The sequence below is a fragment of the Xenia sp. Carnegie-2017 genome, unplaced genomic scaffold, assembly GCF_021976095.1.
Source record: "Xenia sp. Carnegie-2017 unplaced genomic scaffold, XeniaSp_v1 HiC_scaffold_25, whole genome shotgun sequence".
Classification (NCBI taxonomy): Eukaryota; Metazoa; Cnidaria; class Anthozoa; order Malacalcyonacea; family Xeniidae; genus Xenia; species Xenia sp. Carnegie-2017.
In genome coordinates this window covers 4,041,024-4,065,620 of record NW_025813488.1, presented here as the reverse complement: position 1 = coordinate 4,065,620, position 24,597 = coordinate 4,041,024, and the positions used below count along the sequence as shown (strand labels likewise).

At 33.5% G+C, this 24,597-nt stretch overlaps 6 protein-coding genes across 6 annotated transcripts; 2 read left to right on the top strand and 4 right to left on the bottom strand.

The window, feature by feature from the left end:
- Positions 1 to 155: 155 nt before the first annotated feature.
- Positions 156 to 2,762, bottom strand: LOC124452588 (protein YIPF3-like). The gene is made up of 9 exons (XM_047003163.1): positions 2,542 to 2,762; positions 2,343 to 2,411; positions 1,949 to 2,044; positions 1,498 to 1,604; positions 1,380 to 1,428; positions 1,132 to 1,224; positions 918 to 1,049; positions 731 to 850; positions 156 to 655 (listed from the first exon to the last, which is right to left on the bottom strand). The coding sequence occupies exons 1-9, from the start codon at positions 2,680 to 2,682 to the stop codon at positions 419 to 421; spliced, it is 1,044 nt and encodes a 347-aa protein (XP_046859119.1). The 5' UTR covers positions 2,683 to 2,762; the 3' UTR covers positions 156 to 418.
- An 84-nt stretch (positions 2,763 to 2,846) lies between these two features.
- LOC124452587 (serine/threonine-protein phosphatase 6 regulatory ankyrin repeat subunit C-like) lies at positions 2,847 to 4,928 on the top strand. The gene is made up of 7 exons (XM_047003162.1): positions 2,847 to 3,236; positions 3,321 to 3,604; positions 3,681 to 3,948; positions 4,017 to 4,089; positions 4,160 to 4,321; positions 4,410 to 4,551; positions 4,694 to 4,928. The coding sequence occupies exons 1-7, from the start codon at positions 3,036 to 3,038 to the stop codon at positions 4,812 to 4,814; spliced, it is 1,251 nt and encodes a 416-aa protein (XP_046859118.1). The 5' UTR covers positions 2,847 to 3,035; the 3' UTR covers positions 4,815 to 4,928.
- Positions 4,776 to 12,328, bottom strand: LOC124453473. Its single transcript, XM_047004286.1, has 14 exons — positions 11,769 to 12,328; positions 11,097 to 11,280; positions 10,836 to 11,005; positions 10,585 to 10,728; positions 10,036 to 10,414; positions 9,756 to 9,943; positions 9,532 to 9,677; positions 7,541 to 7,817; positions 6,600 to 6,783; positions 6,328 to 6,497; positions 6,073 to 6,216; positions 5,588 to 5,966; positions 5,312 to 5,499; positions 4,776 to 5,233 (listed from the first exon to the last, which is right to left on the bottom strand). Exons 1-14 carry the CDS (start codon positions 12,096 to 12,098, stop codon positions 5,084 to 5,086), a joined length of 3,033 nt encoding a protein of 1,010 aa, XP_046860242.1. The 5' UTR covers positions 12,099 to 12,328; the 3' UTR covers positions 4,776 to 5,083.
- LOC124452585 (GDH/6PGL endoplasmic bifunctional protein-like) lies at positions 12,324 to 14,771 on the bottom strand. Its single transcript, XM_047003161.1, is given in 4 exon segments — positions 12,324 to 13,447; positions 13,550 to 13,693; positions 13,696 to 14,088; positions 14,091 to 14,771. Coding segments are annotated over 4 exon segments (2,265 nt in total). The 5' UTR covers positions 14,767 to 14,771; the 3' UTR covers positions 12,324 to 12,395.
- Positions 14,772 to 17,211: 2,440 nt separating this feature from the next.
- LOC124453303 lies at positions 17,212 to 18,813 on the top strand. The gene is made up of 5 exons (XM_047004092.1): positions 17,212 to 17,348; positions 17,771 to 17,892; positions 17,973 to 18,048; positions 18,211 to 18,339; positions 18,464 to 18,813. The coding sequence occupies exons 2-5, from the start codon at positions 17,782 to 17,784 to the stop codon at positions 18,502 to 18,504; spliced, it is 357 nt and encodes a 118-aa protein (XP_046860048.1). The 5' UTR covers positions 17,212 to 17,348; positions 17,771 to 17,781; the 3' UTR covers positions 18,505 to 18,813.
- Positions 18,492 to 24,573, bottom strand: LOC124453302 (NSFL1 cofactor p47-like). The gene is made up of 11 exons (XM_047004091.1): positions 24,425 to 24,573; positions 24,101 to 24,222; positions 23,736 to 23,843; positions 23,603 to 23,674; positions 23,395 to 23,474; positions 23,039 to 23,115; positions 20,248 to 20,357; positions 20,028 to 20,165; positions 19,621 to 19,743; positions 19,088 to 19,147; positions 18,492 to 18,972 (listed from the first exon to the last, which is right to left on the bottom strand). The coding sequence occupies exons 1-11, from the start codon at positions 24,533 to 24,535 to the stop codon at positions 18,840 to 18,842; spliced, it is 1,134 nt and encodes a 377-aa protein (XP_046860047.1). The 5' UTR covers positions 24,536 to 24,573; the 3' UTR covers positions 18,492 to 18,839.
- Positions 24,574 to 24,597: the final 24 nt, after the last annotated feature.

Genomic DNA, 24,597 nt, shown 5'->3' with positions numbered 1-24,597 from the left:
GACTATACGAATTTAAGTCCAGGATAATATTTAAGTGCAGACAATAAAAATAGGTTCGCTGCGCGTACATGTGGTAATCGGTAGTCAGAAGTAGTTACATGTAGTTTTGTAGATATGTGGTCAAACTTTTTTTTTGATAAAAACTTTCAACTTAATAGAGAAGGTTCATATTTTAATATACAGAAACCACAAGTTGTGTCTATTCTATCAACACTATTTTATCAATAGTTTACCTATCACACACATATTATGAGAAATGTATAATTTTCTACATTGCTCTGTTGTCCAAAATATAAAAAATGCACAAACAGGCAAAATACAATGAGCACATAATAGTTAACTGAAGAAAAAAATACAATCTTGCATATATATCCACATATATTTTTTCTTACCACAACTTGAATCCAATCCTTCAAATCTAAATCCTACTTATATTCCCAGTTCTAAGAACTCTATTGTATATGTTTATTTCTTTAATTATTGGGTTGTCTGTGATACCATTTGTTGAATAGCCAATAATCACTTCTGGTTCTAACAGAGCTTGACGATAGGCAAAGAGTAGATATAACAGAAAAAACATATGAAATGCTGCAACAATACAACCAGCAATCAATCCTTGCTTCTTTTGCCATGTTCGGCTCACAAAAATGCTTACCTATGTGAGACATGAAGAGAATTTCAAGTATGCTGCATTGCACATGTTAGATTGTCATAAAACTAAAATATTTACCATTCTCACTGATGGCAAACCACCAAGCAACAACCAAAAAAGATAGAAAATTGAATGAGTATCACGGTGAATAAAAGTTGTAACAAACAAACATAGACATGGACCAAACAAAGCATAACCCTATATAATTGAAAAAATCCAATTATAAAAATAACACAGATCTCTATAAGTAAGCCTGTAAAATTACCGTCAATGAAATTGTTTGCAATAATGTAAGATGTGTATTACAGATGTAGGCAACAATTTTAAAAAAACATGAAGCACCAATCCAGTATCCAAAGCAAATAGCAAAGGCTGTTCCAATTAATGTTCCTTCTTGCTAAAATATGAAAAGTTTGATAAAAAAACTAAGATTATATTTTACAAAAAACTACAAAACTGTTAAATAAAAGCAGACTTACAACAGTATGTCCTGAAGACTTCATTGAAAACAGAAGAATGGCAATCAATGTAAACACAAGCATCAATGGTCCATAAAGTTCACCATTCACTGTCTAAACAGAACATTTCATTGAAGTGGGAAAATTTTCAATTGAGACATTTGACTCTTGATTGTTGTGAGTTGCTCAATGACATATAATACAACTATACTACATTTTATAACTCAACTTTCAACTATGAAATTCAACCTTTGACTAAGTTCACTTACAACAGGAGAAGATTTTTTAGGTAATGATGGCAACATTGAGGCAATCAGTCTGGAAAAATTAAAAAAATCTGTAAAAATGTAGGGCAAATTTGTACTTTCTCATAAATAGTTAACATACCTTTCTCTAACTTCATGAGGTTCAACATGAAAGTATGGACGCAAAATATCAATATTGGCATAGAGATCAAATGCTCTTTTTGCAGTCTGTTTACTAGCATTCCAAACCTTAATAAAATAAACATAACAAGAGAATTAAAAAGAAAAAAATAATATGAATTTAGGTTTTAAAAGAAAATCAATCTTTTGTCAAATATCAACACAAAATAGGAGCCATGCCATTAATCAAGCTCAGATAAAGACAAAGATGTCTTTCAGCATTTATGCAAAGCTTTCTACAATAAATGGAAATTACGGAAAACAGAGAACTAAAAATGTGATGTAGGAATGTTGCGTGTTTCTTTCAAGTTTTATTGAAAAAAATATGGAAATAATGTAAAGTATTTTAGTTAGAAGCGAAACTGAACAGTAGACAGGGAAAATTTTTAAAAAATACATATTAACTAACATACATAACCTCCCACTTCTTCAGCCATGTGTTCTCTCATTCGATGAATGAACTCGTTCTCTGACATGGCTGACTGTGGCAGACCTTGGTCAGCTGAGCTATAGAAATGATCAAATCATAGTAGATATTATAAAATTAACCATATTAATATTGAAATAACTGCTGTATAGTGTGTGCAAAAATTACATATACTTCTGGCTGTTTTTGGAAGGACCAAAGATAACTGAGAAATGATGAAATAATTTATTAACATTTACATAAACAATTAAATCTCCACAATTAAAACAAAACTGCAAACTAGTTACTATCTAAAAAAATATATTCAAAGAGTTCTTAGAGTGGCAAATCCCAAATTTTTTATCACACATCTGATAAACAATGTGTCTTAGTCTGTCACCTTTTACGTCAATAACTGTTTTTGATTGAAGATCTTCTGCATCTCCAATGTCCACAATTGACGAGGACTCCTGAAAACACAAAAATAAACACCTCTGAAAACACTAAATTAAAAATACTTTATGAAAAAACCCAATAAATGATCAATTTTAAATCAATAAATCTAAAGATTAGATCATTTAAAATTTCTATTTTGCGTACCTGAACTAAATACCAGCTCGATGAATTTTGGCTGTCACTACTAGAACTTTTCTCAGAGCCATTTCTGTCGTCGATGCTCTGCCATTCATCAAAACCATTAATGTTAAATGACGATATTTGTTCATTACGCTCAGAAGACATTGTTATTTGGTTTGATTATGGATCGTCATTCGTCATTTTGTATCTTCTTTCTTCGTTCTCAAACTTTTTGCCACGTAAAATTAAAGTCAAAATACGCCACTGTTGTAATTTATCCGGATAAAAATAGCGCTAAACACGCTTCAGTTAACAAGAAAATACTAAGATCAGAAGAGTTCCAATAAAAGTATTGTAGTATTAGTGTTGCTATGATACAACTGAATGGTATGGTTGTATTCAATGTTTTGCCACTACACTGGCTGTTGGGTAGTTTACCAAATGACTGAAACATACAGATTGATAATCTTATCATTTATATTGTATGAAAGCTATCATTTTGATGATATGCTTAGCCAATGTGCGATATGAATGATGCTCAACGCACTTCTGCCTTACATTCTGCATGTAAAAATGGAAATCTAACTTTAGTTGAGAAGATTTTATCTTCGGAAAATGCTGACATCGATGCCTTAAGGACAGAACATCAGGTGTCAAGAACTGCATTACATTTAGCATCTGCATATGGAGAAATACAAGTGGTACAGTTGTTATTGAAGGTAGTAATGTAGTCGTTGTGTAAAATTGTGTTCACCTAGCTTAACGTTTTGAGGCTATAGAGATTGATGTTTCCTTTTTTTAAGGTTGGTGCTAATCCTCTTAAGGAAAATAGTGCGGGTAGAACATCTCTACATGAGGCATGTACTGGTGGACATACTGAAACACTTCGTCAACTTCTTAAGTATACAGAGAGTGTAGACCAATTTGACCACCAAGGACAGACGGCAGCTCATACTGCTGCCTACCATGGAGAAAAAAAATGCCTTTCTCTTCTTATTGATAAAAACTGTGATCTTAATGTTGTAGATTATCATTTATGCACTCCAGCTCATTTAGCTGCAAAGCAAAACCACAGTGACACACTAAAGTAAGCCCTACATTACACTACCAACTATTTGAGATTTAGTTAGCCAACTTACTTTTGAAATATACTATTCTTTTAGCTGTTTGCTAAAATCTGGAAAAGTAGACATTATGAAGTCAGATAGACATGGAAGAACTCCAGTTCATTTTGCTGCCATGTTTGGCAGTCTTGAATGTTTAAAGGTTTTTAAGAAACATGAAGTTGACCTCTTGGTAGTTGACAATGATAGCGCAATGGTTCAACACCTTGCTGTTGCTGGAGGACATCTTGAGTGTTTAAAGTACCTCATGAAACTTGGGATACCATTAACAAAGAAAGATAATGCTGGAAGAATCAGTTCTCACTATGTAAAGGATAATTTTTAATGTTAATTTCTTTATGGTACAGAAATAAACAACATTGTTTCACCATATAGGCTGCTCAGAAAGGATCATTAGCATGTCTACATTGGCTATTAGATCAAGATATGGATGCAAATGCTACAGATAGTAAATATGTTTAATTTACTGGTATATTTATACAACATTTTCTTTTCACATTCATTATCTTCTGATTTAGATTCAGGTAACACACCTGCTCATCGAGCTGCATCAGGTCATATGTCAGCATTGGCATGCCTTATCAATCATGCTGCAAATATATCCCTGACCAACCATCAAGGAGACACACCTGAAGCACTATCAAAAAAACAAGGTCACACTACTGGATACAGGATGGCTGGTTTGTTAGTTTACTAAAGCATTACTAGCCTTCGATGAAATTGTTATTTTTGTGAATTCTTGTTGAGGAAAGTGGATTATTTTTGCAGTCACTGGTAAAATCCAATGCTCATTTTGTGTGAAGCAAAAGGAACAACATAAACATGATGTAGACCATCAGCATTCATTTGCTGAGAATTGTATTGATTTGGAAAAGACAACTATTTTTAAAATGCCAATAAAAAAGTCAAGGTACAATGATTCTTATCATTCCTTGTTTGAAAAATGGATTTGTGTTTGATACACAAAGTTTGTATCATGTTGTATACTGTAAAACACCATCTATCAAGGAATATTTAATTATTCTACAATTCACGATTATTTCATCCTATAGAGCACCAATTAGTAAAAAGATGAGTGAGTCTGGACAATGTGCATTGAGACAAACCATCAAAACAAGAAACATTTCCACACAGTTTTATGGTGAACATTTGTTAACAAATGAGTTCTTTTAAATTATTAACCACCATATATACCATTATTATAACTCTAACAATTGTGCAAAGATAGATTAAAAAAGTTTTAAAAAAACCATTTATGACCTGATTAATACACCAGTAATATAATGACTTGTTTAGTCCTGTGTATTTTATTATACTTTGCTGCCCTAGTTTTTATATAGTTAAGCAAAATATGAATCAACCACCAACTTCTTCCCTTGAGCTGCAATTTATGGCTTGACATCATTAAATTCCTGTTACCACACATGTTTGTCATGTGAAAATCACAGATTAATATTTTCACCATATAATGCAATTACCAACATAACTCCATATCCAAAAATTATTGCAACATTTACAAAACATAACATCTTGATTGACTTTAATTTTGAATTGCCACCAATAACATATGCCATTTCCAAAGCTTCAGGAAGCTAGATTGAAAAGAACAATTATCATGTTGACTTTTAAATGCAATCACTACGACAAAATATAGATATGAACCAACATACCATGTCAACCAAAGATATATAAAGAAACATTCCTCCAGCTATACCATAAATATACTTTACAGTTTGTTTGATATAACCAAGAACTAAACCAATCACTAGACCAACATAACAACAGCAAGCCGAAAGAAAATTTGCCAACATTGCTTCCTTGTATGTAAGGCCAGATTGAAGTAGAATGGCAAAGTCACCTTCAAACATAAATCAATCTTGTAAACGTTATCTAGCTTTGTTGATGGTTCATCTGCAAAAGGACTATATTCTAGTTACATGTCCTACCTAGCTCATGAGGTAACTCCTCACATATCACAGCCACAGAAGTGCTGACTCCAATGATAACTGAACCAGTAAATGATGCACCAATGGCAAGACCATCAATAAAGTTATGTAATCCATCACCAATAATGATCATCCAAGCTACAGTAGCTATAACTCGTCCCTTAGGAGCATCTAACATCTTTCCTTCAGCATTGTTTTGAATTGCATTACTTGTTAGTTCAATTCTACTGTTTTGTTTTTTATAAGTATTATCTGCAATCACATCAGTAGCAAAGTTTTCATCATTGTTCGGAATAAAGTTATGACCATTACTTGAACGAATGAAATTCAATGTCTTTGCCTCCACAGCATCTGGTTTGAATGTTGTCATCTCTCTATACTATATAAGGTAGTGCAAACAATTTTTTAAGGTAGCTTTATGTAGAAATAATAGATCAATCAACAGTAATTTATTACTAATCAAAAAATAACATGACTGTATTTACCAACTGGTGTTTTCCCTTATCTTTGAACCTGATATATAGCTTCATTGAGCACTCAAGAACAAGAAAGACATATAATCCAAGTAGAATCATGCAGCACTTCCACAAATAATTAGCACCAATTTCATCAACATGCAAATCGAGAGCCTGAAAAAAAAATAAAATTGCACTTTTGTCTCTTGAAGCTATAGTAAAAATAATTTTCACAAAATATAGCAATGTCACATCATAGGTAAAGTCAACAATATAAAAACTTACATGGGGTATTAAATGAAATATGCCACTACCACCTAAAACACCAACAGCTAATGACACCATACACATCAGTAACATCTTGTAGATTGTTTTGTTCATTAATGGCTTAACAAATGCACCAATTAAAGACCCCAAACTAATGATAGTCACAAAGAGAAAGCCAAAACCCCAAGCTAAAAAATAAATTTCATGATGGGTTAAGTGGCAGAATATACATATATTAATGGTAAAAATAACTGTGTTTGTTGATAATCTTTCAGAATGTGTGTAAATACCTCTTGTAGGCTTCTCTTTTCCTTCTTCTTTCTCTTCATCCAACATTTTAATACTTTCTGAATTACATTCTTTTTTAGTCATCTGATATATCATGGCAGGACATAAATTGATGAGATCAGTCTTGTTTATAGTCCCATCATTTCTGGAATACATGCTAAAAAAATGTCTGCTTGTGAAACATGCCTGCAGGTGTAAAAGATAAACATGTGTCACTCGGGTTATTCAAACAGATTATCTTTTGAAAATTTGTTGATTGCAATTAGTCATCCAAATGTATCGGTCTTTCAGTTATAAGATTAAAATAAACTTAAACTTTAATGAAAAAAGAAATTGCATAAGGAATTCAAAACAGTCCTCGGCAATGTGACCAAAATTGCAAAAGGTTTTTCAGTAATAGCAACTTATAGCAAAACATTTAAATTGATTGGGTGGAGGACATAGGTATATATCTAATGCTTTGGTAATTTTTCGTAAGTTTATCCCGAAACTGGCTTTGAAAAGATTTGGTCACATTTCTTTTCCTTATTTCATCAATGGGCAGCACTTCAATGTAGTTGCAAAGCACCTGACTAGTCAATGACTCAAGTGCTTAGCAAATCCGCAAATCTCGCCTGTGCCTGTGCACAAAAATTCAAATAACAATCACATTGACATTATAGCCGATATTAATGAAAATGACAAAGTTCTTAAGTCCATGAAGGTAAATTATTCGTTACAGCCATTTTTACTGATCGTAATTCATATGAAAACCATTCGCTCACATTAATGTATTAAAATGAGATTTTACAATGGCAAAATTCTTGTTGGAGCTTGAGAGAAACAGTTCATTTCATATCCGTTGTACAGAGTACTATGTATACAGACATAAGTGAAATTATTCATTATTTCTCCGAGGCACGTGTTTAAAATAGAAAGCATAAAAAACAAAATTGTATTTTACCTGAGATTGCAAACTTTTCCATGTACTGTTATCATCCTCTATCAAAGCTAGACCGATGCTTTCAAACAAAAACTTCATATTCGTTAGATTCATGTTGTTTTTATCACCAAATTTTTCTAAAATTTCTTCAGCAGGATCAAATGATGGCGTACTTCTGATAACAATTCTGTGTTTTGCTGACACTCTTGGCGAAACGATTTTCCCTTGAATTCTTACAACGGAAAATATCAAAAACAAAAAAAGAAACCACACCGACATTTTGCAATCTGGACTTCCTCACGTAAGAACAATCGTGTGATTATGTGATATTTTTAACGCCACCTCCCAAGGTCTATACTCTACACAATTAGATGGCACGCACGAGTTACCTGAGACGAAAGAAAGGGAGAGAAGGGTGCAATGTACATAACACGAAAAAGCTACGATAGTAAAGCTGTAATTCTCCGATAAAACATTATATTTGTTAATATACTCACAACATCTACAAATCTGGTTGTACTACGGACAAGACAACAAACAATATTTTGAAAATTTGTGTGTGAACTTTAAAGCATTTGTAATTGCATATGTGACGCGCAACGCGCCCCTACAGTCTATTGTTATTTTCTGACCAATAGGAACACTGAAAAAGCTACCGTACACGTGGTAAATTAAAATATGCAGAACGTATCGGGAAGTGGTCCTCTCTGTGTATAACCATACGTACAGTATATAACATATAACCAGTACTGTAGAACGAAATTTATCAGATGGGGGGCTCTCTTGTCAATAGTGCCCTTCAAAGTTACCCACTTCAAAGGTAGAAGGGGGCTCCTCCCCAAGCGCCCCCACTTCTACAGCACTGCTTATAACACTGTATTACCTTACACGAACGAAATGAATAATCACAAGACATTCATGAAAATTTTTGTCACTTACGCAACCATGTCGCAATATACTCTTTCATAACTTTTATCACGGTATTAAGGATAGTCTGGTCATCAATGTGGCATGCTCATCTTTCATAAGGTTTATCACCCACACGATTAAGTTTGCGTAATAATCCCACCACATCAACAGGCATTGAATGAATAATGCCATATGGGACAGGATCAAGCCTTAAAAATGATGCATTGTCATTTGAGAAATACAAAAATAACGTATTTACCAAACGTAGATATTTTTCCAAGATAAACCGTTTATCATTATGCACAACTTGGGAAAAATATGTTGATTGTATTTTAGGCCAGTATTCGTTTATGTGAAGAAAAAGGAATACAATTATGGCATACACAATCATTGAAACAGTTGTTATTTGTATACAAAGTCATAAATAAAAAAAAAAAAAGAATTAAAAAAATATTAAAAACAATTAATTTAATGTTACCGTAACTGCGTAATAGCACTATTGATATTGCGCATTTAATAAAAGCGACAAGTTTTTTTAAAATAAACATGTTTCAACGTCTCATGACGCCATCTTAAAAGAACTTCAAAACCATTTTAATAATTTAAAAAACTTGTTGTTTTTATTAAATGTGTAAATTAATGTTGTAATATGCCATGTATCAATTAAGGTTTAATTATTCTTTAATTCATGATTGTTTCATCCTGTAGATTACCAATAAGTAAAAAGATGTGGGAGTCAAGACAGGTGCATTGAGAGGAACTATAACTACGTAGTACATTTTCACACAATTTTATGGTGAACATTAACCAACAACTAACTACAACAATCATAACAATTTTACATTACATAAATATGAATTAAAAAAGATTAAAAAACATTTATGACCTATTTAATATATTATAACAGTAATACAATGACTCTCTTAATCTTGAATATTGTGTTATATTTTACACCTTAAAGAGTTGCAATGATAAATATAAGCAGCAATAAATATTTGAGCAACATATGACACAACTACCAACCACTTCCCTGAGTTACAATTCTTTGCTTGACTTGACATCATTCAACATTCAATTACTGTTATTTGTCATGTGACAATCACAGATTAATATTTCCAGCATATAATGCAATGACCAACATAACTCCATATCCAAAAATCATAGCAACATTTACAAAACATAACATCTTGATCAACTTTTGCTTCGAATTGCCACCAATAACATATGCCATTTCCAAAGCTTCAGGAAGCTAGATTGAAAAGAACAATTATCATGTTGACTTTTAAATGCAATCACTATGACAAAATATAGATATGAACCAACATACCATGTCAACCAAAGATATATAAAGAAACATTCCTCCAGCTATACCATAAATATACTTTACAGAATATGTGGTATAACCAAGAACTAAACCAATCACTAGACCAATATAACAACAGCAAGCCGAAAGAAAATTTGCCAACATTGCTTCCTTATATGTAAGACCCGATTTAAGTAGAATGGCAAAGTCACCTTCAAAAAAATTGATGTTGTAAATACTGTTCTTCTTTACTGTAATAACATAGTAATAACCACTATGACTATATTCTAGTTACATGTCCTACCTAGCTCATGAGGTAACTCCTCACACATCACAGCAAAAGAAGTGCTGACTCCAGTGATAACTGAACCAGTAAATGATGCACCAATGGCAAGACCATCAATAAAGTTATGTAATCCATCACCAATAATGATCATCCAAGCTACAGTAGCTATAACTCGTCCCTTAGGAGCATCTAACATCATTCCTTTAGCATTATTTTGACTTCCTTTACTTGTTAGTTCAACTCTACTGTTTTGTTTTTTATAAGTATTATCTGAAATCACATCAGCAGGAAAATTTTCATCATTATTCGTGTTAAGGCAATGACCATTACTTGAATGAGCGAAATTCATTGTTTTTGCCTCAACAGCATCTGGTTTAAATGCTGTCACCTCTTCATACTATAAAAAATATTTACTGGGTAATGCAACAACATCCATTTTACAATGTATAATTGAAAAAAAGTTAGTTTATTTTAGGTAGATTCATGTAGTAATAAACTAATAATGGATTAATCAGCAGTACTTTATACTTAAATCTATCAACTAAAAAATAACATGACTGTATTTACCAACTGGTGTTTTTCCTTATCTTTGAACCTGATATATAGCTTCATTGAGCACTCAAGAAGAAAAAAGACATATAATCCAAGAAAAATCATGGAGCACTTCCATAAATAACTAGTATCATTATCATCAACTGGCAAACCAAGGGCCTGGAAAGAAATGAAATATCAATGTTGTAGCTTATAGCTTTAGTAAAAATAATACTTACAAAACATAACATGACAATTTAACTTAAGTTTAAATTCAAGAAACTTACACCAGGTATTAAATGAAATATGCCACTACCACCTAAAACACCAACAGCTAATGACACCATACACATCAGTAATGTCTTATAAATTGCTGTGTTCATTAATGGCACAACAAATGCACCAATCAATGACCCAAAACTGATGATAGTCACAAAAAGAAAGCCAAAACCCCAAGCTAAAAAATAAATTTCATGATGGGGTAAGTATTACACTACTAATATGTAAAAATAGTTTGTTAAAAAATTTTTCAGAATGTGTGTAAATACCTCTTGCTGGCTTCTCCTTTCCTTCTTCTTTCTCTTCATCCAACATTTTAATACTTTCTGAATTACATTCTTTTTTAGTCATCTGATATAACATGGCAGGACATAAACTGATGAAATCAGTCTTGTTTATAGTCCCATCATTTCTGGAGTACATGCTAAAAAAATGTTTGCTTGTAAAACATGCCTGCAGATGTAAAAGATAAACACGTGTCACTCAAGTCATTGAAACAGATTATCTTTTGAAAATTTGTTGATTGCAGTTAGTTAGTCCTATGCCTAGTTTCATAAGTGGCCAATACAAATTGTAAACACAATGCATTAGACATGAGACATAATATTTATATGGCAATAACTACTGGTGCAAAATCCAGTGCACTAAATGCAGTTAAGTTGCTGTCTTTTTGGTTGATTAGGAAAATAAAAATTTTTCATTGGCATTGAGATTTTTAATTTGCAAATATTACCTTTTTATAGAAATGGTTTCATTACAATATTATATACAACTAATCTATCATGAAACTTACTTCTCTTATATCAAATGCTTAATCCAACAGTAGTAAGTACATGTAGTTCCGTTATATCAAGTTTAGTCATCTCAACTTAATACTTCATACCCCTCAATCCTATCTTTCTGCCATCACTTTAACTCACAAGTTTTAAATAGATTTTTACCTGTGACTGTAATTTTTTTTTTGTATTGTTGTCATCGTCTATCACAGCTAGGCCGATGCTTTTAAACAAAAACTTTAAGTTCGTTGAATTCATTTGGTTTTTATCACCAAATTTTTCTAAAATTTCTTCAGCAGGATCAAATGATGGCGTACTTCTGATAACAATTCTGTGTTTTGGTGACACTCTTGGCGAAACGATTTTCCCTTGAATTCTTACAACGGAGAATAGCATGCACGAAAGAAGAAACCACATCAACATTTTGGCTTGCATACGGAACAACAAGTGTCCAATTGTGTTTTTTTTCACATGCCACGTCTTAGGCGAGCTCATATGCACGCATCACTGCATGTGTTACCTGTGTCGTATGAAGGACGGTCTTAGGGGGAGGAGTCTAAGATCGTTGAGAGCGAAAAACACAATTGACAAGTTTCTATCACACAATAACGCATACAATATTTAACCAAATTTAGCAGCAATTCCCCAAAAAACCCATTTTACTTGTCAATGTACTAATAAATCAGCAAGTCTGGTAATACCATACACCAACAAACTAAATAACCACATGACAGTCATGATAATTCTTGTTATTTACGCAACAATGTCGCAATTAACATTCTTTCGTAATTCTTAAGTCATTTTTTTCACAACAGCCTGGTCATCAATATACCATGTTAGTGTTCCAGAAATAGGTTGTAGCAAAGTTATGGGCAAATCATCAGTTTTTATTGGGTCATCCCATAGTTTTTGAACTATTTCCTGTTTACTAATGCCAAGAATGAGTACTGCAATATTTTTTACTTTTTTGTTAAGAAACTTTAGGGTCATTGTCATTCTAGAGCCATAGATCACATGATGTAAACTCAACTTGATCCAAGCAGAGCTTGTTAACTCAGTTGATCTTGCGAATAAAGAGGCAGTGTGGCCATCTTCACCAACACCCAAAACAACAAAATCTAGCATGTCATTACCAAGATGATGTTTCATAAGTCTTTCATAGCGTTTATCACCCAGATCATTTGGTTTGCATAATAATCCTGCCACATCAACAGGCATTGGATGAATATTGCCATAAGGGATAGGAAGAAACTTTAAAAAATTTTGATACAATTGATGAAAGTTGGAGCGCTCATCACTTGAACCAACACAGCGTTCGTCAACTTGCCAAATGTGGATATTTTCCAAAGATAAATGCTTCATCATTATGGCTAACACTGGAAAAATATGTTGAGCAGTTCTACCACCAGATAATGCCAAGTGAAACTTTTTTCCAGTCTTAACTTTCTCCTGAGCTGCAAGAAGTATTTCTTCAACAAGTTTATTTACAACACTAGTTTGATCACCACTTAAAAGCCTTTTGCCACGAAAACTGGAAGACTTGTTCTGATAAATGTATTTTAACTTTGCTGATAGTTTGCAATCATGATTTTGCTTCTGATATCTTATTTGTCCATTGATGATGTCAAAATCTAAATCCTGCAAAGATTCCTGAGAGTAAATTCTTGGTTGTGTTAATGATAAATCATTTAGTAATGGTGTCCAAACTTTCCATGACATGAGCAAATCCTTCAAAGACACAAACATCTCTTTATTCCCTAAAAATACTTCATGAATGAGTGTGATATAAGCATTCTGCTCCGTAGCTTCAGGTTTCATGACTACATTTTCTCCATTTATCAAATCTGAAATTTGAGAGTTCAATGTAAAGTTAACCCAGTTGGTAGGGAATTTTATGTTAGTTATTGTCTTGGTTACAATTGTTAATGGAACTTCAATTATATCACCTTGTATAAAAAAGGCAACCTGTTCTGGTAAACAGTCTGTTGAATCTTTTCCTAAATTGGATTTAACACAAAATTTACGATGTTTAAACTGAATTCTTACAAAAGCTTGCCTTGAATCTAAGCTTTTCCCAGACATAACAATAAAGGAACATTTAACCAGCGTTTGTTCATGATCTTCATGACCACAGCAGCAAATGTTGCTGTGTTACTGCTATTTTCTATGTTAGGAAGTTCTTCTTTCAACTGTTTATTATAGTCTTTGTACTGCCCAAAAACTGCATCGTGTATAGTGATTGGCTTAATTGCATTTAACACTTTAGATTTCTCAGAACTTTCTACAGGTTTATCTGAATGTGATAACTCCATGGCAAATAAAGCAAGAATCTCAGTAAGATGATTCTGAAATACATCTCTTATGACACCATATTTATCATAAAATGCCATCCTGCCTTTAACATCAACTTTTTCCTTCACAACAATGCTCACTTGTTCAATGTAATCATGATTCCAAAAGGTTTCAAAGAATTCCGCATTCTCCTTTTAAACTGAATTATTTGTTGAATGCCAGCTTTTCCTAAATAATGATCAATCCTGTATATTTCTTCTTCTTTCCAATACTTGCTTAATTTATTAGCTAGATCTACTGCCGAGTTCAAATCATGACCAAACGGTTTTTCTAACACAACACGCGTCCACGTTTGTTTTGATTTTGGACGCAATTTTTCGGCGATATTCTTACTTATTTCTTCATAGGCAAATGGAGGAACAGATAAATAAAATATACGGCCAACTTCTCTTTCTTTGATAGAACTACTTTCAATAACAGAACTCAGATGTCCATAATCGGTCGAATGTTTCAATCGCCGATATTCGCTTTGATTTATAAATTGCATCTTTTTCTCATTACATTCATCACTCATACACTTTACTGAAGTTCTTAAAATTTCATTTAAAGAAACGCTTCCTTTATCAGGATCTAATCTTGAAGCGCCGTAGAAATGTAACTTGGTGTTTGTCAAAGTTCCTTTACCAGATGTTAAAAATATGTCAAAAAATCCCTTCCATAAATAGCGTTTGGCTAAGTCACCCGTCGCACCAACAAGGATGACATTGATTCTTGGGGTCAAGTCACTTTCAGATGAGTTTCGAGAATCAATATTGCTGAAAATCAGGAAGAACGAAATTTTTATCAAAAAGCTCGAACATTTCACCGCCATATTTGATTTATGAAATTCACCAATAGCAATCATTTGATTAGCATCGTACTCAACAATACTCCTGGAACAATAACTCCCATATTTTAAAGGTTTATGATATTGTTTCGACAATCTTTCTCAAAAATTAGATAACTGAGGTAAAAAAAAAATAAACTCTTACCAAACGAGAAAGCGTATGAGATGAAGTGGAGTTGAGCTCTCAAATTCATTTCGAGATATGCCAGTAGCCAACCTTGAAGATTGTGAAAATTGAATGACAACGCATGTAGCTACACAACTTTATGGAATGTCAGGCAACGTTAAGTGTTTAGGAAACAGAACTTTACCACACATACACACACATTATTCTGGTTGCATCCAAAGACCATCTAATTGGTTTAAAACTCTTTCACTTGAATTGTGTTTGTTACGATGTTAGTGTACTACTTTCCTGACATATTCAAATATCTTTAGAAGACATTATCTTTCACAATTTAACTGAAAAAGCTATTAATGGTCTTTAAAAAACAGAAAACTGTGTGGTAAAATTCCTTCACGAACATTTTGAAGATTTCACAAGACGCAGCTCACAAATCATTAAAGGCAAATCTGCTAGACATATTTATGTAATATTTATATAAAATTCAAAATTTAAGCAGGTAGTTTATAATATAACACTAAGCTACACGCATGCATGAGAGTAATATCTAGATTATATCCAATGTAAAAAAGTCACACGAAACAAAACAAGAGCAGTCTAGCAGTGAAAATGAACAATGTGGTTTTCACTTGAAACACGGCAAACCTGATTAACCAGCTGCATCAAAAGGTGTATAAAATGTAAAAGATAATGAAAGATGTTCTTCACTATTCAGATACGCACATCAAGGACCATCAGAAAGAAATTCATACACAACACATTCTAAGAATCTTTTACCATAGAAAAGTACGAATCTTAGCACAAAGTCCTAAATCAGGCTGGAATAGTTTTGGATTACTGATTACAACATATCATAAGAAACTTTTATCCTCTTGGAACCAAAACAATCCCTGTCATTAAATTGATGCTGGAGAAAGAACAGGACGGATATTTTCCCTCTAAAAGCAAAAAGAGTTTTTAAAATAAGTAAAGATCTTAGTTCACTTTGAACAATTTATAAAACAGGGCAATGAGCCAACGAACATCTTTTCAAACACACTATGTGAATTTTTTAAACAATATTCTTATTCATTTCTTCTCAAACTTATAGTTTCATTCATTGTCTTCGCAGTGAATAAGCACTAAACATTTCCAGGAAAAAAAACAGTATGTCTTCGCCAAAGTATTAAATGATGAAAAACACGGCACAATATAATAATCTTAAATCGCTAGACTTTACAATATGACCACACAGGCAAATATACTTCTAAGACAACAAAAAACATACAAAACTGACAAAGATGTATTATCAATTATTAACACATTCAAACAAAATGAAACACAATGAATTTTTATGGGTAATAAAATAGACGAAAAAATTAAATCACCAGTATGTTGTACTTATACAGAATGGCTTTAAAATATATTTACCCTCGAGACGATGGCACTAGTTAATTATATAACATCAAGATCAAAATTCTCAACTTTTTGTAGAGGATTTTTTATTTCTAACTGTTAAAAAATTCAATAGTTATAGCCAAAAGTACAAACTACTGCTTATACCTTAAGGTGATACAGCTAAATATTACTATGCGAAAACTTCAAAATGCTCTCTAAATCTTAGACGTAAAAAATAGATTTTCAATCCAAATACAAATGAGCGTCCTAAAAAGTTAAGCCACTGATGACATATTTTGACAAGCACAAGGGCTGCTAGGTTGCAAACTAAAAATTACAAGCGTATCAAAAAGAATTCTCTAGGAAACAAAGGAAAACAGAGATGAATTTTCGATCTACAAATACAGCCGCTTTCCCAGATGTGCTCATATATTTGGTTCATTTGTTCATTCAACCACAAAGCCATGGATACGCAGAGCTTTCAAAAAACATGTTTTCACAAATCGAGTCTCGCCATTCATTGGCTCTATTCAAGCCATATCTACTGGTAAGCACGTGCAGAATAATTCAGCTGCTGTTGCTTGCTTGATATGAACAAATTCTACATACAGCTGTCGAAGCATTTATAATATATATACTTCGTTTAAAACACAAACATAACATAGGTTTAGCAAATCTTGTACAATTAGTACGTTTGAGTCATTTTGCATGGGAATTTTGCGTGCGCTAGTAGTGAAAATGTTGAAACAAATAGCAAAAAATGAAAACGAAATGCCTGAGTGCGCCATGCTTTTTGGAATAAAGCGCTTTCACGGTGGCTTTGTTGTTCTTACAGAAAGAACGTCATGATTGGCCAGGTTACAGGTGACTGCTTATATTACTGCAGCGTGATTGGCTGCATTTTAAGACGTTTCACATGCATTTTCCCGCGGCAAATGCAGCTGTAGAAAAAGTTTGGAAAAATTGCATTCGAGCCGGCTGCGATAGGAAGGACGCAAGAAAAAACGAAGAGAAAATTACTAAAATTCAACATTCTTTACATTGACAGTTTGGTTTCACACAGAAGGTAAGCGAGATACTTTCTTTGAGCGTAAAATTCAAAATTGCTGAAAAATTCATCGTTTAACTTTTAAATGGGGAAGACAAAATGCAAAGCTTTCATTCTGCTATACGCTACATTCATCCAATTTTTGCATTGAACTGAACCAAGTAATACTAATCAAACAAGCAGAACGATGCAAACGATTGTTCATGTGTATATAAAATAGATCTACATAAAAATTATCAACTGTCTTATCGTGTCATCATGCAAACCTAGCTCAGGTCAAAAAATATTTAAGTCAAAGTAAGCGATGACACATTAAACTGTCTTTACTAAGTCTTAAGAAGACTTATGCATCATAAAACGATTACAAGTAGCAACGTGTTTAACGGATCATTCTGTTCAGCAGAATAATGGGGCACATAAACATCGTTGATACTTTTCAGGATTAAAAAAAATGAAAGAAGAGAGGCCTAAGAGAGCGCTGGAATACATCATAAAAAGAGATGATTATTCGCAACTAAGAGCCGTTCTACCTCCGAACTCCGAGAAAAATTATTTTTCTCCGGTAGGTACAACCTCGTAGATGTAATAATTATTAAAGCATACATAACATAAATAAGCAGCTGTGGAGTGAATTTTTTTTAGATTGACGTCATTGAAGGAGCCATTGAGTACATAGCACATCTACAAGCAACATTGCAGCAGCACGAGAATACTTCATGTAAGGCTAACGCCGAAGTACATAAAAATATTACTACTTATTACGAGTAGAGGACATTTTTCCACAACTGTTTTAATGTCCTTTCACAGAAAAAGAGAATCGGAATTGAGGTTTTCTCTTTTAGCTCAGAATTTAAAATAACTTGTTGGTTTCTTTGTATAGTGTCAACAGTTCACGTCCAACGGGAATCTCACGATGGCTCGCGAAGAACACAGAGAAACAAAAAAGTCAGGAAGATTGCCTCGTTCCACAACAAACTGAAATGTACACCAAGACCACGTAAAATGAAAGGTAAACAGAAAAATGACAGAAGAACCAGAATTTAAAGACTGTAAGAACAGTAGCAATAGTTCATATAAATGACTTTGAAATAAATGAAACGTAAAAATAAAAATTTTTTTTTGAATTTTTTCAGGTCAAGCAAAGCCACACAAAAGACGCAATCAAAATGGATGAATTTTAATCAAACCATATTCCATACCATAAAGACTATCGAATTTTACTTACAGCAAAAACATAGGCTATCATTGTTTTGAAAACAATGTGGATTTTAAAAAAAGTATCAAAGACCAAGCAGCAAAATAGGAACAAACTTCACACAAGTATCGTGAACATAAGACTGTAGGACTGTGAGTGTCATTGTAATATAAACTATAATAACCTCATGAATAGTAGATATAAAAAATGATTTTTGATAGGCCTCAAAAAGTTTCGGCAAAATAAACGTGCAAATTAAAAGGAAAATAGCTATATTAAAACACCCACTGAAAGAATGAAGTCGTCATTTCTAATCATGTCAGCTTCTGAACTACCACAGCATTTAATAGTTGAGCTTCTTCTAGAGTAGTAGTTTCATCTTTTAGTTCTTTTTTTGGAAATGTTGTCAGAAAAATATAATCACGAGAAGTCATTTGGGGTCTGGAACTGAGCACAAAGTTAACGGAAAAAATTTTAACGGAAAACTCATTTGAATGAAAAGTAAGTTTTTCTACAAATTATTCCATTATTACTGTACGCAGTAAAGTGGTAAAAAGGATACGCATTTACAAAATGTCTGACATCAGCTATAGAATTGTTGTAGTTAAATTTACCGACCAATCTAAAGTAAAAATACAGAACATTGTTAAGTTGACGAGCACATACAATTGCTGTTCGTAGACGATTATGTTTAAAGTAAAGTTTGCGAGGTGGCCTGAAGTCGATAACAGCCGAACAACGAGGAAGTTTATTCCCTTTTCGTTTTAGCGCTAGACAAGGCAGATCTATGCTGAGATGGAACGTAACACCTACTCTCAAGCTCCCTGCTATTTTACCGTGCAGATCAGATGACCTGATTTGCGCTACTCATAAGCTGAGTTGGCGAGGGCGGACATCGAACCTGGGACCTTGCAATCATCAGGCAAACGTTGAAAATATATGTATAGAAAAAATGAAAGGAAACACAATAGCAAGAGAAAGAATGTAGCTAGCTAAAACAACACCTCAATCTCACGACTTTAACGATGTCTAAAGTAAGTTAACAATTTCAATTGACTAAACTACCATGATATGGGATGCCAATTTCAGCTTTACCTTGTTCCATCAATCAAGCGTATTTGGAGACTTGTTATTGGTTGAGCTTCGTCAATATTTGGAGCCTGGACCGAACTTGTGATTGCGGTGGAAACGCTGGGAGTGACGACATTGGGAGTAGGGCTAGGAAAATATTGGATAGTTACTAAACTAAGTAAATAAAAAAGCAACAGAAATACTTGGTTGTTTATATAACACGTCGTAATATCGTCAAGACGAAACATGACACATTGTGTGTTAGCTTGCTATAAACTAGTAATTCAGTATTTAATTCTCTCTTTTACTTCAACTCAAAACTGCACTAATTTAAATCAACATGAATAAAATCCATTTATTATTTGTGATTTTGTTCTTCGACAATTGGGACCTCACTACATTATATCTAAAAAGTAGGTAGTAGTTCTAACCTTCCAAGATAATGACCTTTTCCTGTAAACGCTTTCATTGTTTCCTTACGTTTAACATAATCCTCGTGTCTTTTATCGTTCATATTTACATGTACTTCACCTCCACGATTTAAATGAAGAAGCTCGCGGGGAATTTCTCTAAGTAAACATGAATTATAAACTTTCTCAATCAAAATATTTTATCATTAAAAATTTAACGATAAAATAAATGAACAATCACCCTCGTTTTATTGAGTCTAAAAATTCCATGTTTTGAGGATCATTAAAATCTCTTAGTGGACCATCGTCAATGGAGAAACCATTTGACCAGAAATATAAATTAACATTTAACTGAAATGAAACGTTGAAAACAGATGAAAAAAATATATTAATCAATCAGATGATAAGAATAAATATACATTTTATTATTCTCTAAAAATTACAACCAATAGAATAACGATCGCGAGGAATTTTTTTAAAAAGCTTGTGAGCATCCGGATGTCAATTAAAGTTTAGTTTTTCATAGAAAGGTTTGAGGATATTTTCCGCCAAGTCATATTTGGATCCAAAGCTACGTAAAGACATCCTCAAACGCAATTTTTAACGCAAAAGAGAAATTTGAAAGATATTGATCATTTCGACAAAATATACATCGATGTATTTCAATTCACTCTTTATGGAATCATGCATATTCTCTGATGATGGCTTTGGAATAAAGTCGAAACACGGTGCCATCCAGTAAACTGCTATAGTGGCGAGAATCTCTCGTCCATACGCAGTTTAAAAGCGATTTGACTCGTCTCCAATCCCTATGGGCTTAGTACCTCAACAGGTAGAGCGGACTAGTATCCCGTAGGTGCGAATTCAAATCTCGTCCAAGTCACATGTTTTTCATGTACATATAAAAACCGTGTTAGGAATAATATTATGTACATTTCATAAATATACGATGAAAGTCACAGGAGTCACTATTTTACTATGGTGATAGCCGGGAGGGCACATTGTAATACACTTTGTATATATATATATATATAGCTGCACGTTTAAAAACTTGTCTTCTGAAAGACACAAAAATACTGCTGTATTCTGTGAGTAAATAACGTTAAGTAAGACTAGTCTGAAGACTGACCTTGACGCTTCAATGTAGAATCCACCTTTCCGACGGTAGACACACGTGTCATAACTACGAGATCTAATTACAAAATTCGGACAAGTATTGTTTATGTAGAATAGTGGCAATAAAATGGTTAGGAGATGCTCTTGGGGCATTTGTAAATCTTATTTTAGAAATACAGTACGACTAATTATAAAGGCAGAAGATTTAAGAGTGAATAAAAATTATTTTCCGTCAAATCAAAGGAAAGCTTGGATATGACATGTAATATGCAGACACAAAGTAATGGAGAAAAATAAAAACATTTCTCACGTTGTCGCGGATATTACGAGTGCCGCAACAAAGTGTTGATGAATTTGATATGCATTTGTCAAAACAAGCCTACGAAGACAAAGAGCATGCCAAATTATATCTACAAGCACGAACGTCAGAGCTCGCTCTATCACAAATTAATTGCGAATTAATCTGAGCATGCGTAGTGAACTCCACCAACTTTTCAAGTTAATGGCAACGACCAACTGGATGTACTAGTACCGATTATGGGCTAATCAGCTGGCTCAGTCACAAATTTTCGGATAAATCATCCGTGCATGCGCAGTCTTCTTGAGCATGCGCATTCCCCTTGACCCGCTTACTATATGTATTTGCATTACATTTGTGGCAATTAGCTCACTTAGTCGCAAATTATGAAAGAAATCATCTGCGCATGCGCAGTCTGATTGAGCATGCGCAGTCGAATTGACCAGATGCCAATGTTCATGGTCATCGCAACGACCAACTGCATCTACTAGCACCGATTTTGAAGTAAATAGCATGTTTAATTACAATTTAATATATAAATCATCTGCGCATGCGCTCGAGTATGCGCAGTTCACTTGACTAATTGTTCATAGTCATGGCAACGACTAACTATATGTACTTGCACTACATTTGTAGCAATTAGCTCACTTAGTCGCAAATTATTAAAGAAATCATCTGAGCATGCGCAATAGTGACTTTAATAATACCACAACTTTCTTAAGCCTTTGAATTTTTGTAGATATATATAAAGCCAATATTGGATATTTTAGATGTCAACTAGCAGTGGAAGCTGGGTGCGATATGTATGCAGGGGCTTAGGGGTCCAGACGTTTCGGGTCGCGACCGCACTCTCCCCGCGTACCCCGAGCAAAGCCTATCGCAGGTGATCTCGGGGTCTGATGGGCGGAAGCTTGCTATTGCATCTCCCAAGTAGGATAGCGTGGAGGGGCCGAAATCTCCTACCGAAACGTTAACATGCGGCGTTCTAGTGCCTTACGCTTAACAAGGTATCGGGAAGCATGGTCCGAAAACGGGGTTTTTTGCTTTTGAATTTTATCTTTTTGTTTATCTCATAAAAGAAACTAGAACATCCAAGGATACTGGATGAAAGCTAGGAAGATTTCATTCATCAATAATTATATAGCTTGCTTTTTTGCGCTTTATGCAGCTCGAATCCGTCCTGGGTATTCTTAAGTCACGCCGTAAAGGCCCGTAACAATCCTTACAAAGAAGTCATTAGCGCGACAACTTGCCAGTATTCAAGCTTTCCTTCGATTGTTACTCCTTTTTCTAAGCCCAAATTGGTTAATACTTATTGTTATGCCTTCTGCCTTTATCAAAAATCATTCTGAATAACTAGAATCAGATTCACAAATGCCACAAAAGTAAAAAGCATCTCCTAACCATTTTATTGCCACCATTCTACAAAAACGATACTATGTCGGAGCATTTGATTGTACAAATTTTGTAATTTTATCTCGCATTTTTGACACGTGTGTCTACCGTCGGAAAGGTGGATTCATTCGTGAAAATTAAGGAAATGAATGACCCCAGGAAATGAACCTTAGTATTGCGATATTTATGAAAGGCAATAAACAAAACACAAATACAATCTTACAGGTTCAGGAACATCTGAATCATTTGATGATGATTGTACAGTAGCAGATAAACCCTCTGAAGCACCCAGTCGAAAACCTTTAAAGATACAAGTAAATTTTATTAGATATGAAAAGGAAGTATTTATATGTATACATCAATTATTGTATTCAAACCATTCTACTTAAGGTATATCCTAAATCTTAAACTGGTGAAATATCAAAATAAGAATGGAAGGTAAAAACAGTGTATTGCTGACAATGCATATTGTAAATTGTTGACAATGCATATTGTAAATTGCTGACAATGCATATTGTAAATTGCTGACAATGCATATTGTATCTCCAGTCTCTAAACCATCATACACTTGCACTATACCTGAACCAGCAAAAGCTGGAATTTTTTTCTTCCTATTTTGTCTTGTTTCTTGAGACTCATTCACAACTTCTGCACCATGACTAAAATTTCCATATTTCTCATCATATTTTGCGCACTTGAGGAATTTTATAATTCAAACATTTACGTAAGGCTTTTTTTCCAATCTGACATACATACATAACACAATTTTTGTTGAAAATACTCTAACCTTTTTGCAGCATTAAAAATACTTTGTGTTAAATTACGATTCTTTCGTGATGGACCAAGAATCTGTTGACCACTATGATGAATAAGAAATTAAAATAGAAATTAAAGTGAAAAATGTAAACACACATTCATACCTTGTTTCTGAGCCTCCTGCATAGAATGTTTGTCCTTCCTCATCACTACTGTCATCATTTTCTTTATTTCTGTCAGTAATGCCAGCTATTGTACCAAATCTTGCCTTGCTACATAGAAGAAAAATAGATAATACATTCTCAATAATTTTGATGAGACATCTCGATGGTGCATAGAACAAGATTGTATAAAATGTTATGAAAGACAATTTTGAATATGATTATAATGCATTTCATGTATAAATATGATGAAGTCATGATTCTCACAAATAGTCATGAATCATCTCATCACAAACAATCACAACACAATATCAATACAAAATGATGATTTTCTTGATCCTCTAAAAATAAAATCAAAACAATATTACCTTTTCGAAGGAGGCGCTCTCTCCGGAGACTTCGAATGCATCTCTTTTTGTTCATATTGACTTCCAAACAAATCCTCCATGCTTTCTTCGTTGTCGTTGTCGTAAAATGTGCTCAACGCAAACTAAGAACATTTAAACCTAATTAAATGCACCATTTGGCAATTCAACTCCTAAAGCTCACCAGAAAGACATGAAAATGTCAATGCACTATTAATGTAAGGACAGAAATCAAGACACTCGTGCAAGGTGAAAGACTAAAAGACAGTCCAACACACTATTTATGGCAAAACGATAACATAAAATGTTTCATGAAAATCTACTTGCCTGGATATTCCATCCAGATGCCTCAAGATAATGTCTACTTCTTTCTTCACCGGATCCCGTCACTGATGTGAACTCATTTATCAACGCATTTTGATCAACTTCGTCCGCCATCTTTGTGGTTCCGAAGACATGCGAGGAGTCTGGCACTAGTCGACGTCATTTACAATGTTCAC

What these genes read in the sequence shown, in the direction of transcription:
- LOC124452588 (XM_047003163.1), bottom strand. Translation starts at nt 2,682, where the DNA reads ATGTCTTCTGAGCGTAATGAACAAATATCGTCATTTAACATTAATGGT. An exon ending in CTGAAGAAGTGGGAGGTTAT is followed by an intron (nt 1,605 to 1,948) that starts GTATGTTAGTTA and finishes TATTTTATTAAG; the next exon opens with GTTTGGAATGCTAGTAAACA. An exon ending in TGCAAACAATTTCATTGACG is followed by an intron (nt 851 to 917) that starts GTAATTTTACAG and finishes TCAATTATATAG; the next exon opens with GGTTATGCTTTGTTTGGTCC.
- LOC124452587 (XM_047003162.1), top strand. Translation starts at nt 3,036, where the DNA reads ATGTGCGATATGAATGATGCTCAACGCACTTCTGCCTTACATTCTGCA. An exon ending in TGGTACAGTTGTTATTGAAG is followed by an intron (nt 3,237 to 3,320) that starts GTAGTAATGTAG and finishes CCTTTTTTTAAG; the next exon opens with GTTGGTGCTAATCCTCTTAA. An exon ending in AACCACAGTGACACACTAAA is followed by an intron (nt 3,605 to 3,680) that starts GTAAGCCCTACA and finishes CTATTCTTTTAG; the next exon opens with CTGTTTGCTAAAATCTGGAA.
- LOC124453473 (XM_047004286.1), bottom strand. Translation starts at nt 12,098, where the DNA reads ATGAGCTCGCCTAAGACGTGGCATGTGAAAAAAAACACAATTGGACAC. An exon ending in ATAAGGAAAAACACCAGTTG is followed by an intron (nt 10,415 to 10,584) that starts GTAAATACAGTC and finishes TATTTTTTATAG; the next exon opens with TATGAAGAGGTGACAGCATT. An exon ending in GGAAAAGTTTGCAATCTCAG is followed by an intron (nt 6,784 to 7,540) that starts GTAAAATACAAT and finishes TTACACCTGCAG; the next exon opens with GCATGTTTCACAAGCAGACA.
- LOC124453303 (XM_047004092.1), top strand. Translation starts at nt 17,782, where the DNA reads ATGAAAGAAGAGAGGCCTAAGAGAGCGCTGGAATACATCATAAAAAGA. An exon ending in GCAGCACGAGAATACTTCAT is followed by an intron (nt 18,049 to 18,210) that starts GTAAGGCTAACG and finishes TTCTTTGTATAG; the next exon opens with TGTCAACAGTTCACGTCCAA. An exon ending in AAGACCACGTAAAATGAAAG is followed by an intron (nt 18,340 to 18,463) that starts GTAAACAGAAAA and finishes GAATTTTTTCAG; the next exon opens with GTCAAGCAAAGCCACACAAA.
- LOC124453302 (XM_047004091.1), bottom strand. Translation starts at nt 24,535, where the DNA reads ATGGCGGACGAAGTTGATCAAAATGCGTTGATAAATGAGTTCACATCA. An exon ending in AGAGCGCCTCCTTCGAAAAG is followed by an intron (nt 23,844 to 24,100) that starts GTAATATTGTTT and finishes TCTTCTATGTAG; the next exon opens with CAAGGCAAGATTTGGTACAA. An exon ending in TCCAGCTTTTGCTGGTTCAG is followed by an intron (nt 23,116 to 23,394) that starts GTATAGTGCAAG and finishes GTATCTTTAAAG; the next exon opens with GTTTTCGACTGGGTGCTTCA.